General features: G+C 42.0%; 1 protein-coding gene across 1 annotated transcript in view; it reads right to left on the reverse strand.

Moving 5' to 3' along the window:
- RECK (reversion-inducing-cysteine-rich protein with kazal motifs) overlaps window positions 1–13,100 on the reverse strand; it is a 41,232-nt gene that overhangs the window by 9,013 nt on the left and 19,119 nt on the right. Inside the window, exons 7-15 of the mRNA XM_010131404.1 lie at window positions 12,874–13,071; window positions 12,244–12,511; window positions 10,608–10,787; window positions 9,451–9,663; window positions 8,554–8,690; window positions 6,191–6,331; window positions 3,572–3,760; window positions 2,592–2,714; window positions 1,906–2,077 (exon numbers count right to left, since the gene is read on the reverse strand). Coding sequence (XP_010129706.1) covers window positions 1,906–2,077; window positions 2,592–2,714; window positions 3,572–3,760; window positions 6,191–6,331; window positions 8,554–8,690; window positions 9,451–9,663; window positions 10,608–10,787; window positions 12,244–12,511; window positions 12,874–13,071 — 1,621 coding nt within the window. The remainder of the gene's footprint in view (window positions 1–1,905; window positions 2,078–2,591; window positions 2,715–3,571; window positions 3,761–6,190; window positions 6,332–8,553; window positions 8,691–9,450; window positions 9,664–10,607; window positions 10,788–12,243; window positions 12,512–12,873; window positions 13,072–13,100) is intronic.

Here is a 13,100-nt window from a genome sequence, read left to right on the forward strand (position 1 = left end):
GTTCAGCAGAGCTGCAGGAAATACAAGGGATAAAACACTCGCAATAGCCAGCCTCGGGACTCATCAAACCCTGGAACCGGTTCACACCGTGTTTAGTCAATGGATGTGAACACAACTACCGTTTCCACTCAGATTTATCCTCTACCAAACGTTTTAAACGGATTTTCAAAAAAGACTTGGATAGACTTCTGACTTGCTCCCAAGCTTCACTTTGTAAATGCATAGTTAAGGAAAACTAGAGAAAACATGAAAACTGTGAACGGCAAGAGGAAAAGATGCTAGCGCAGAGGTCTCGCCTCACCCTTCCTGGAGAAGGAAGTGAAAACCAGACTAGTAAGGTCAGATGGTTCCCATTACAAACATCTGATCGGACTCTGGCTTTGTAGGTTCAGGGTATCGTATCACATCACATGACAACCCATCCCATCTTGAGGAAGACTGCAAACAAGTGAAAAAATCTGGTAGGAACCCAATTTCCTTTTTTCGGCACGACATCCCTCTCAAGCCTTCGCAGAGAAGTAAAGAGCAAGAAATGGAGTTTCTTCCCCTTTATATTAAACACGTACCTCCCATGGTACGATGCGCACAACATTTGCCACACACCCCGCGAGCCATCCCTCGACGAGAGAAATGGCAACCAGGGGAGCCTGACGGAAGGTCAAATGGCTTTTCACCCAGGTCCTCTTCTATAAATGACAACCGTGCCACAGGAGGATGATGTACAGCACATCCTCATCCTCTGGGAGTGCTGCTGTCCTGGGCATTACACACATTCCTTTTATATTACTCAGGACTCAGAAATTCGGAGATTTAAACCCTTCACAAGTAGAATCTGAGACCCTAAATCGATTCCAAGTGCTTCAGGGATGGATTAGAATGAGCATGTTTAGTTTCCATTATCAAACCGACCCAGAAAAAGGTATTGGGTGCAGTCGTTTACTGAAACAAGTCAAAGTTCTGAGCATAATACTGACTGTGTAAAACTGAAAAACCTTTCTACACCTTCTGAATTAAACATGTAAGAGGTAAAAAGCGTGTATCCACAGTGCAGCTTTGAAATGACAATTTTCAGAGCCATAATGGCTATTACAGCTACAAAACTCCAGTGTTTTCTCTGTAGTTTTCTGTACCAAGGCATTTAAAATGCAGAAAAAGAAGAAAAACCTGTTACAGTAAGTTTTCATAAAAGCAGAGTATTGCACAGCTTCTCGTGGAGGCTGTCTTTCAAAACAGAGAAAAGCACAAATTCACAGGAGGCTGCAGTATTGCACAACAGCGGGAAAACTGAATCAGAGACCTGCATTACGAGCCACAGACTCACTCTGACAGAAAGGTCAGATTTTCTTTTCTCCTGACACTAGTAGAGAGCATATTTTTTTAACATTCGTCTGCAAAGATTTTGCTTCTCTGATGTTGAAAATACCAGAGATTGTACAGACAGTTTTCACGAGATACCTGTCTAAGAGAAACCCAGGCGTTCCAGCATGATCGATGTTCTCTTATTTTAGAGATAAAAACCATGGATTATTGACTGACTTGACTTCAGGTGTGCGGTTGTTGGTTTTTTTAAACTACTGGAAGGTGTGAAACAAAGTTGAAGAACGATACTTACAGCCATTTCAGCAAAATTTGACTCTCCCCCTTTTGAAAGTATGCATCAATTCTCTTTTACTGCTAAAAGAGAGATCTGCACCATGAATTTAAAACTGAACAAAGGCTTGGCCGTTATTACTGTCCACTACTGACTACAGTAAATAAAGAGTCGCTTCTTCAAACAGTTACTTTTACTGGAGTATCCCAACAGCAGAATGTTGCTATGATATACAACTCGTTCAAAGAAGAGGTCAATCAGCTTTAGGAGTAGAAGATGCCAGAAAGAAGCTTAAAAACATACTCTGCTTTTACCTCTGGTTTTTGTTGCAGGGGTTAGGGTTACAGGGATCCTTGGAAATACATGATCCAAACTCAAACTGGTTGTCCTGGAGCCCAACACAACGAGCGATACAGGCACTTGGATACGTGCGTCCGTTTTGACCACACACTGGTACAAACTGATCCACACAGTTACACGGCAAACCTGTAAAAGCGACACAGGAATCCGGAGCACGCGTGTTTTCCCTGACAGAAGACACACGAGGGGTCAGGTCACTAGGATATCTCTGCCTTCCAGCCAGGGCGATGAGGTGCTGCATCTCCAGCCACTTCCTCCCCCTGTACTATAGCAATGCTGGAGCACACACACATGCACAAGCAGTAAGAAGGGAAGTTTGTGCCCTGTTTCCTTGCTGGTTCGACTCAGCTTTCTCCACTTTTTCACCAAACCTCTTATCTCCCATCCTCCGCGGCACTACCCTGTCTCTACTTATTTTCACATACTGCCTGGTGTTTCATTTTTCAGTACTCATTTTTTTTTTTTCAAGGTCAAGTGTTTTTTCTGAAGTGCAGGTTGGACGTGAGGAAAACAAATAGTTAGAAGAACATATGAATAACAAATTATCAGGGATCTTCCATTAACACTGTAGAACGAATGTAGAAGCTAATCCTTGCTCTAAGAATATCAGGCTCACGGTTTACAGAGTTTGGAAAGTTACCTGTAAACTTCCGACGTTCATCTTCTGAACTGTGCTCAGTCAGACACTGACGTGTAGAACATATCAAGTTTCCAGCAAAACATGAACAGACGTTACAGTCTATATTAAAAGACGTTCCATGGCCTTAAAAGAAATGCAGTAAATGCACACAATTAAAGCAAATGTATCATAAAACTATACACTCATATATATTACACAGACATTACATTTTCATTATTAATCGTTCCTGTGATTTCCCTTATATAGGTTTATTTTCGCATTGACTTTTTTTTTTTTTTTTAAGATGTCGAGTGTTGCTTTATTCATTTAAAGACAAAGGCTGTTCACACGTGGTTTGGATCCATCAGCTAAACAAAGCAGCAAGCACTTTATCCTTTCAGAGCCTCTATAAGTTCAGTTTTCTTTTTTCTTTTTAACAACAAGTTAAAGCTGCAAAAATAAATATACTCAGAAAAAAGAAGTGGTAGACAAGGCTTGGGTAGCAAGCTCTACACCTTGAAAGCAAGATCGTAGAACTCTCCGCTGCTGCTCAGCGAGGGCCACCCGTATTTTTTCCAAGGGAAAGTTTTTAGTTTTTGCAAAGATACATCCTTCTCCTAAACTGATTCTACCTAGGATGGCTAACTGTTCAGCCAGTCTGACACACGACTGAAACCCCTCTGGAGCGCTCGTTTCTTCCCTTTGCGGGTACTTTTTTTTCGGGGGGCAAGAAGTGCCAATGCTTCATTCCAGCCTTTGTTTCACAACACTTACAGCCCTTATAGCCATCATTTCAGCCTCAACACGCAGTACAGGTGACACCGTCCATAGCAGGGAATAAGAGACACTGCAGCAAAGCTGAGTAGACACCCAGCTCTGGACCCAGCCCAAGACACGCACCGAGCTCTCTGTGCACCCACTGGCTCTTCGCACACACCTCACAGCTTACCACTTAAGCAGCAGGAGCTGTGTAAGGATAGAATTACTGTTCTACTACTTACTCTTTCTTTGTCCTCCCACAATGCATGATTTTTGGAGGTCAACACAACGCATTTCCATGCAGTTTTCTAGCAATCCACTGTGTCCACAGGTACAAATCTTGTAACAGCCAACATCCCCAGCTGAGGATGGAACCTGAATAAGCGTACCTTGACGGACAATAAAATCTGAGGCTTCTCCCAGTTTGCAGCCTAAAGAAAAGAAGGAATTTCAGCTCATTATTAGTGAATACCTTGGCAAGTGGCACTACCAAAAGCACCTACCACTCTCTGACTTGTGAAAAACCTAAGGGGTTTCCAAAACAGCCTTGTTCTCACCCTTTAGACAGATTCACTCCTTTTTTAGAGGCAACAAGTAGCAGAAGTAGAAGATACTTGCTTAAGGCAATATTCTGAAGTCACTTTAGAGAACAACACTGGTAGTTCCAACAATTTTCAAGCAACTTCATTTTCCACAGTTCTGTAGTAGAAATGCATGTATTACATACATGCAATGTAGGTAATAGACAGTAGAACATACACTCCACCCTCTCCAATACAAAACCTGAATTAAAGGGTCTCACAAGCAAAGCCCAGTCATTTCCCCTCTCTTATGCCTTTTACTGTTTCTTCCTTCCCTACTTGTCCCTCTTACGTGAACCAACTCTTAACAGAAGACAAGCAAGGAAAAAGCAACAAAATACAGAGTAGATTAAAATTACCCTAGAAATGATGAATTGCAACAAATCCCCCAAAACTTTCAACCTCTAGAGGAAGTAAACTGTCTTCTCAAAACCTCAGGTGAGCCTGTTTTCAGATCCCTTTGAAAGACTTCTTCAGCAAGTGAAGACAATACAACCTCTGTAGTAATAATACTCAGCTTTTCAGAAAAAGTATTTTCTAAGGGTGATAGAACCATAAACAGAACAAGGCCACTAGGCTCACAAAAAGAATGAGCTGAAGTCTATCCTCACTTCTAGAACAGCACAAGCGTCACAGACATACGAATGAAGCAAACCCCTGTTTTCCTCTTTGCAATTGAAAATCACTGGAGAAACTGCTGATGAGCCACAGAGCAGCTGAAGAGAAGGCTCAGGGAACTGACGTGAGACAGCTACGGAGATGTTCCTGTATCACCTCCTCTAGAAAGGAGGCTGCTTCACGCAGCACAGTTTAACAACCAGCACTGCTCCCACTTGCTCAGTCGCTCTCAACACGTGTGTTCAAGTGGTCACCAAATGCAAGCGCTTCTCCTTGCTTCAAGAACCCTAGGTGATCCACCGTGTCGCTGAACGATACCTTTTGCTTTAAAGGAAGGGGAAAAATTGCAGCAAGCACTACTGGTGTCTCAGGTAGCACAATGAACAGGCTATAGAAGCTGCACAGCATACAGCCTCCCCCGCCTTCTGCAGAACTCACCTTTGTTATCATCCCCATCCAAGACTGCCATTTCAAAGTTAGAGAGCTGAATCTCATTCTAGGTGAGGCTCTCTGCCCACTCAGCTCACATTTATGTGTGGTGCAGAAGTCAGACACCACCTGTGTTCTAAAAAACGTAGTTCCTAAGTGACCTCGAATGCCTTTCGAGTAAGGTGCACCTATGTTAGAAGTAACGCTCAATGGAGCAGTGGCAGAAAAGCAGTCAGCTGTGGTCACCTCCAGATGTCATAAGAAGCGGTACCAAAGGACAAAGCAGCACAAGATCCATTATTCATATTTTTGTTGTTTCCCAAAGTCAGTGCCATTTTCCACCAAACTACAAGTCTCCATACAGGTTTGGCAGTGACACAGAGCTATCTGCCTTTTTCTCCAGTCCATGAACTCGCGGGCTGTCAGATGTTAAAGATGAAGCGCAGAGATGGTGCATCAGTGCTGCAAGCTTAAGTAGCAGGGAGAAGAAGGGAGAGGCAAATAAATTGTGTGCCATGTCGCTTCCTTCCCAAACCCTAAGCTTGGGCACTCAGTGAAGCAGCAACTGTGAAGCTCTTATGAAAAAGTGTGGGTGCGATTTACTCGAACTGGATAGATTTTGAGAAGTTGACCTGGCCTGTGAAGAAGGATTTGGGACAATTCCATGTAAGATACCACCCTGAACTCTAATATAACACCAGAACTATTGCCAATGCAAATGTACACCCCAGGGCACCCTGCCTTTGATCAGATTCTCAGAGCTCTCAAAACGTCCTCCCAAGACTGACCGCTGGACTTCCATTAATTTCAAGGCAAAACATAACTTCCATGTATTTCATCAGTAAGGAAAATCATGTGGATATGGCTAATAACATGGCAATACAGGGCAATATACACCACGGCTCCTGCAGAAGCAGTGAGCTACGCTGTATCTGCAGTACTGCATGCTTGTAATTTTAAATAGCAGGCAGGCTGCTTAGAGACCAGGTAGGGACATTTATTCGTCTGAAGCAAAGTAAGTAATGTATGCTCTAATAAGAGGTTATTTTTCAGTGGACAGTAAAACCAGAAGCAATGACAAGTGATAGAAGGTAGGCTGCAGCCTTTGAAAACTCTGGATAATTGTCATAATAGTTCTTGTGGGATATCAGCAGTTCCCTTCAAAATGTTCACCAAGATTTCAGTAACCTATTTATCAGCAAAATCCAGCGACAGAAGTCCAAAAGCCCTTACCTGGCACACACAGATACGGCAGGCACAGTTCTCCAGACTGACATCCTTTTCTGTTTACCTCACATAGCTGATGAGCTGCGCACGGGTTTGGATTACAGGGATGCGTAACATCTTCTACGATGTTACCTAAAGAGCTTGGGCCTGAGAACAGAAAACACAGCATCTACATGGATTTAAAGGAGGTCTGGTCTTCTTCAGTAAAGCAGGGCATTTCTTACACTCAAAAAAAAAAAAATCATTTTTCTAACCATTCTGCCAAGTATTTTTTTTTTAACTATACTTATAGACACTTGAAATGACATGGGAGTTCGTGTATTTCAAAAGTTCCATCCTCAGACCTGGAAATGATGACCCATGTGATTCTTCGTGACCAAAATGTATTTCCTCTCTCTTGTTTCTCCAGTAACTTTCTCTATATGACAAAACCACGAAGTGACAGAGGCCAGCAGTTTAACCAAGAGAAGAGCCGTAGCCAGTGATGAACAAATTGGAGGTTTAAGGTACACCTGACGTTTAACCAAGTCTGCTAACACCGATAAACTTCTGTTTCTGCTCTCCCTTTAACTCGGCAGTAATGTTCTCCTGTTACAAGATTAAGGGAAGACAACATTGAAAGGCAGCAGCTAAACGGAAAGAACCACCACCGCTTCAATGTATTGTCTCTCAGAGAACAATTTATTTGTTGAGGCATGCTTGCAGCTGCAGTTCTTATTAACCAAAGTGTTACTATTTTCAGAGTTCCTGGGATTCTGAAAAGGAAATACCAAAACTTAATTTGGAAGAAGGTCTAAGCCAGATAAATCCTGTAAAGCTAAAAGGGTCTAAACCCCACAGAGATAAATATGCAACAGGAAGTAGTAATAGGGCAGAGCAGATTTGGAAAACAATGTAAAAAGAAGCATTTAAATGAAATCTAGACCCAAGACAACATATTACTAATAAATTTGTGCTCTGAGAGGTAAGACACGCTAGAAGAAAACAGAATCCCAAACACTTAGTTCCTCCACGTACCTACTAAATTAATGTTCTATTGCCCAAAGTTAATTTGGTTTTTGGTTATTCTAATTCCACAGTTAGAAACAGAGTTTATGCATCAGGCAAAAGTGTAATTTTATACTTCAAGAAGCTGTGCTCTAAATCACACTATTGTTTTAAGTGACATTTATCTGACATCAGTCCTCCCAGGCAGGATTCAGCTTCTGTCCTGTAAATAAACAGCCCCTATGGTTCAATTATTATACTGGTTTTTTGGCATGTGAGCTGACTTCTCAATGAACAGAGCTTTTCTCAAGTAAGATTAACTAGTCTGTTGGCAAGTAGGTAAACATCACTGAAATTCCATGAGCCAGATGGTTAGGTGATACAGATTAGTGTTCTTGCACTGAATATAGTAAGTCCCCAAAAGAGAAGTGAGTATTAGCCAAGGCTAACAGCCAAACTCCCACCCAGTCCCCCTGCCCCGAACGGGATGAGGGTAGGAAACAGGTAGAAGGGGAACAGAAAGGTCATGGGCTGAGATGAGACAGAGATCGCACAAGAGTTACCAGTGTGGGCAAAATCGTCTCGGCTTGGGGAAAATTAACTAAGTTCATTGCAATTACATGTCTCATTACAGATTCAGGTAAAGGAACAAAAAGACAAACATTAAAGGGACTTCTGTCTTCCTCCTCTTCTCAGGCTCACCTTCACTCCTCTACTCCAGACTTCTCTGCTCCTGCCCCAGCTGATGATGTGGGGCTTGAGAAGGGCAGGATGGTGGTGCCTACAGTCAGGACACAGCACTTTGCCTCTCCTTCCTTCTCATGCCCTTCCTCTGGCCCAGCAGGGGCTGCAGCTTCCTTCAGGAGACACCCAGCTCCTTGGGCATGGGGTTCTTCACAGGCTGCCTCATGGTGACTTGCCCTGCCACAGAGCATCTTCCCTTCCTCTGTTCCTCTGACCTTGGTGCTGCTACTCTTGTTTCTCACTCTTCATGTTCTCTTCTCCACCTGTCTGGCACTTTTTGCCCTTTCTTAAAGATTTTTTCACAGAGGCACCAAAAACTTGGCCAAGTGGCTCAGCTTTGAGCCATTTGGGCCCACAGTCAAACCAGCTGTGTCCGGCACAGCAGAGTCCCTGACGACTTCCCCTGCAGCCTCCACCGCTGCCACAACAACCTTGCCACGTACACCAAATACCAGAAGCAATAAACGTAATGAAACATGGCCATTCAAAAAATCCAGTTTTCTCTAATACGCTAAATAAAGTGTCTTAAGTTCAACACAATTTTCTTTAAAAGAAATGGTGAAAATTAATAAAAGCAATGATAAGCAGTCGAAGTGATTTGGTTTCCAATTTTGTGGCATAGAAATGTTGATACTTACTCAGGTATGTTGTCAATGGGATACAGTTCTCCAGGTCATCTGTTGGAGATAAGAGCTCACAAATACTTTCAGCTGAGTGGCCTTCAGGGAATTTATGATGATCTCCACATTTCTTCAGTATTTCCACACAATCTGATCTTCAGATAAGGAAACAGAACTTCATGAACACTACTTGAAGGAAAAAGGTTTCTTTTTTATGAAAAAGAATTCTTTCCGCATTCTTTCCTTCCCCAAATCTACGGCTTTCTCCTTCTGCCTCACAACAGTGTTCATGTATATGTATATGGTACGTTTTATGCTCAGGGAGGGAAACAAATTTGTGATGCAAAGACAGCACCAAGAGAGGAACTATTGCTTACACTACCCTTCCTCTACTTTGGCCTTGGTGATCTTTATGGTCTATGGCATCACATGCACGCATCTTTCAAGACCAAGCATTTCCTTGATTTACTAACATCTAATATAGGTTGAACTCTAAGTCATTACTTGTACTATTAACTGGTCTCTTCCATCCAATCTCCTACTTTCAAAATTAAAAAAAACCGACCAGCCCGAAAAAAACCCAACTTCATTTTTTTCAGACCTTTCTGTCAGCTGAAAATCATCAGCTGGTCCCAAAACCGAGCAAGAGGAAAGGTTTCAGAGACACCATAGAGCCAACCCCGGTCCCCCGTAGGATAAAACAGCTTTACAACAGAGGCACACACATCCATCTCACCAACAGGCAACTACCTTCCATTTACAGTGATGGGGACTCAAACAATGGCAACTACGCCAGCTCCTCTTCCTTGCCGTGTTTTCCTAACACAAGTCAAACACGGTCTTAAGCAGCTTTTAGTTCTCATTACAATCCTTAGCAGAACCTCCAAACTGCTTTTTTCCCCCCGTGGTACTTACTTGCAGATAATACTTCCTCTGGATTTGCTGTGGCAAGGTTTAATCTGCAGTGAGCAGGCGATTGCCTTCCACATTTCTGGTTGGCATTTTTTGATATCAAGTACGGGAATATTTATAAATGGCATCTTAATGCTCCCTTTTTCCCATAGTTTCATGTCATTCATGGCACCCTGGTCTGACTGAGTATTGCAGCTCCTAAAAAGTTCTGTTGGTCTTAAAAAGAAGAAGTTAAGATATGGTATGTATACCAGAAAAAGAAAACACCACACATTTTACCTTTCACTCTATGAATTCTACAGCCTTGATACAGCTCGATTTGTGTGGTATAAAAGAAATTAATCCCCTCCACAACCAAGCAAGATCAACATCAGTTTGAATTCTGCCTCTAAGGAAAATAAGCTCTTCAAGACTCAAGGCTGAAGGGCTCTTCTCACCTCTACCCCTTAGATCAAATATCACCTCAATTTTTCTTACCAGAGGAAAGCTGGCTTAAAAGCAAATGTCTTAGATAGATATCCTGAGTGTCTGTGCGAATGTTCCCTTACGAATCACTAATGCGAGTTGATTTACCGTTTATATTTGCCACATGTGATTCTACTCTCATATAGCACTCATGTCACTGCTTACTGTTTCAAAGAGAAGCCAGAGATCTCTAACAGCGATCCAAATCTTACATTTGTTTGAAACCCAAACTGATTCGCAACTTTGCGATTACTAATTCAGACGCCACTTTTAAATTGTGCCTCTTGCCCTATAGACAATCCCCCCCCGAAATATCTCAGAAATAAAAGCAATTTTGAAAAGAGTAACATGTAAATTTAACAAGCATTTTGATCTTATTTAGAACACACAACATTCCAGGTACCACGGCTTACTTGTCTAAACAGTCAGACAGAGGAATAAGCTGCCAATACATGATGACATATTACAAGTTATGGGTTAGCTTTTATTCTTCTAAGTTTTGTTATGTCTGTTGTTAAATAAATTTCCAAAAGTTTATTCTCAAGAAAAAGTATTTATTTATAAATTATCTGAAAAAATAGTTTCAGAAAGACAGCTACACACAATCTCAAAATAAGCCTAAAAAACATTTTATTTTATTTTTTAAATCAAAGCACAGGAATTCCTTTACAAAATATTCAGTGTCTCTCTCCTACCTGTTATTAAAATTAGTGCAGTAAGTAAGATTTCTACAGCCCAGCTGACAAGGTTCTCGTACATCTGCTAAACAGGTCAACATGGAAACTTCAACTGCATTATACTCACAAAAGCGATCAAATTCTTGCCAACTCTGTGAATTGCCCCAGCTCGTGCTATAAAGTTTAGTGCAGAGCTCTCTGCAAAAAAAAAAAAAATACAGACAAGGAAAATAAAAGAACAGCAATCGTTCCGGTATAGCAGAGCCTACTGTGATCAGCAAAGGAACAACAGTCTACGCTCCCTGCAAGGACTGCCAAAGCCTGCCAAAGCCTCCACGGTTGTGCTCAAAGAAAATAACCCCACTGTAAGTTTGCCAGTTTTGCTTAAGAATACTAGCAAATCTTTGAGCTGGTAAGTCTGAAAGACTTTGGAATATAAACCAGCAGAATCCAGTAAAAACAGAACAGCTGGAAACCTGAACTCATGCCTTCAGGGTGAGAACTACCCCAGCTAATTTTACTCGCAATAAATCTAGGTTGCCATGATAATGAAAAACCTCTAACCCCTTCCTTCAGCTTCCAACTGGCCCTTCTCCTCCTGCAGAAGTCATTGGCAGGCAAAACACATTTCTTCTTCTGCCCTGACAGCGTACTGTTTGCTGCCCGTGTTTGAGGGGTTTCCTGGTGCCAGCGATGCCCCAGCCACAGCAATACCCTACAAACAACTGATCGCAGCCCAGCTGAAGGAATGGCACCTCACCGTGCAGTTAAATTCTATGGTGTATTCAAAACGTCAGGGGAAGATCCATTCTTAGAACTCACTGCCAAAGCAAGCAACTAAGAGATAATTTATCAACTGCCCTATGCCACAATCTTCTAAGAAATAAGCTGAAATAAGCTGGCTGTGCTACTGAACTCCTAAGATCCTGCTGCGTTCCGGGTCTGCTGTTTTCCTACTGGGAACTGTGATACAAAAAGAAGCAACAGCTCAAACACCAATGTTTGCAACTTCTTTTGACACACAGATGTGTTTAAAATGCAACAATGATCTCCTTTTGAAGTGGGCAGATACCCTCTCTAAACCAAAAATGCTCCAATTACAGTTATTTGCAAGCGTGCACCTATTTGCTGAAACCTTTACTATTTTAACTGCCAGAATAGTTAGTTCATTATTTAATTATGAAATAGTCCAAGTTATTCTTCACTGACAAAAATCTGCATGGCACCTACTAAGGAATACTGCTGGAGTTCTAACACACAGCAGCCAGGTACTTGAGTTTGGGCACCTGACAGTCCCCTTGGCTCTCTGTAGCACCTCGTTAAGGTCTCCTCACCTTGTTGCAGTATCAGCTATTAGGATCACAAGTAAGGTTCAGGTTTCACTAACTTAGCACCTCTGCTACAATAAGCCAGTGCTAAATGTGAGAAAAGTGTGATTCCTCCTAGAAAACGGGATTTGTTTTGAGATACGGAGTAAGTCCTGGACAGAACGGGACACCCATCTGGTCACCTAAACCTGTATTTTTTTCTAAGAATTCACGAATCCTTTACTCGATGTACATAGCAAGATTCGGGCAAATCTACTTGTCTAATTAGACTCAGGCTGATTCTGAAGCATTTTCACAACTGGAAATGATCGTAGAGCGATACCGACCTACATGTGGAAGAATTTGCTTTAGAACAGCAATGGAGCTTCGCTCCATCCAGGCCCGTGGACGGTGGAGGGTGCACCGTGACTCCCGGGTGAACAGATCTTGAACTCTCAAGAAAGCACTGCCAAAGGGGATCCTGAGGGAGAGGCATTGTTTTACAGCCTTCTATAAGGCCATCAACAATTTCAAGTTCTGTTTTCATTGACATTAGAATTCTTTTACAGGCAGTCTGACATGCATAGTCTTCTGCTCTGTCACAGCAATACAAACCTGTTAAAAAATTTACAATAGTTACTCACCAGGCATACAACAACCAAGATGCATGACACAACAGTGTCTCTTCAGAGAAAAAGTGCTATAAGGAGGCTTCCTGCCACCCCCCTGCCCCAATAATCTCAAATAACACTGTCTCGTCTAAATGCAAACAGAATCAACTCTGGGAAAAAAAATCAATAATGTACTTAAACTAGTTATCACTATATAAATTAATATAATTACAATATAGAAACACATGAATACAATTTATACAAAAGACTTAGACAATAACAACTCAGCAAAAAAAAGTGCACACAATCTTCAAACATTTTCAGTATCTTTATGACTTGCAGTAAAGGAGAATTTTTGATACTCACTGTCTGTAGGATTTCTCATTGGGTATGACTGCGTGTAGTTGTTCACACAGTGTATAAGCTGAGGGCTAATAGAGGCACAGTAGTTTTCAACTGCTTTAATTTGTGAAGGCCCAGGAGAAGAGTCTGTCCGAAAAATTGCTTGACAATACTCCCGACAGTTTGTATGATGACCTGCATAACTGCAGCAGACCGACCCCACTGGGGAGACAAGCAAACAGGAGAAGAGC

The sequence above is a fragment of the Buceros rhinoceros genome, unplaced genomic scaffold (genome assembly GCF_000710305.1).
Source record: "Buceros rhinoceros silvestris isolate BGI_N320 unplaced genomic scaffold, ASM71030v1 scaffold3292, whole genome shotgun sequence".
NCBI lineage: Eukaryota > Metazoa > Chordata > Aves > Bucerotiformes > Bucerotidae > Buceros > Buceros rhinoceros.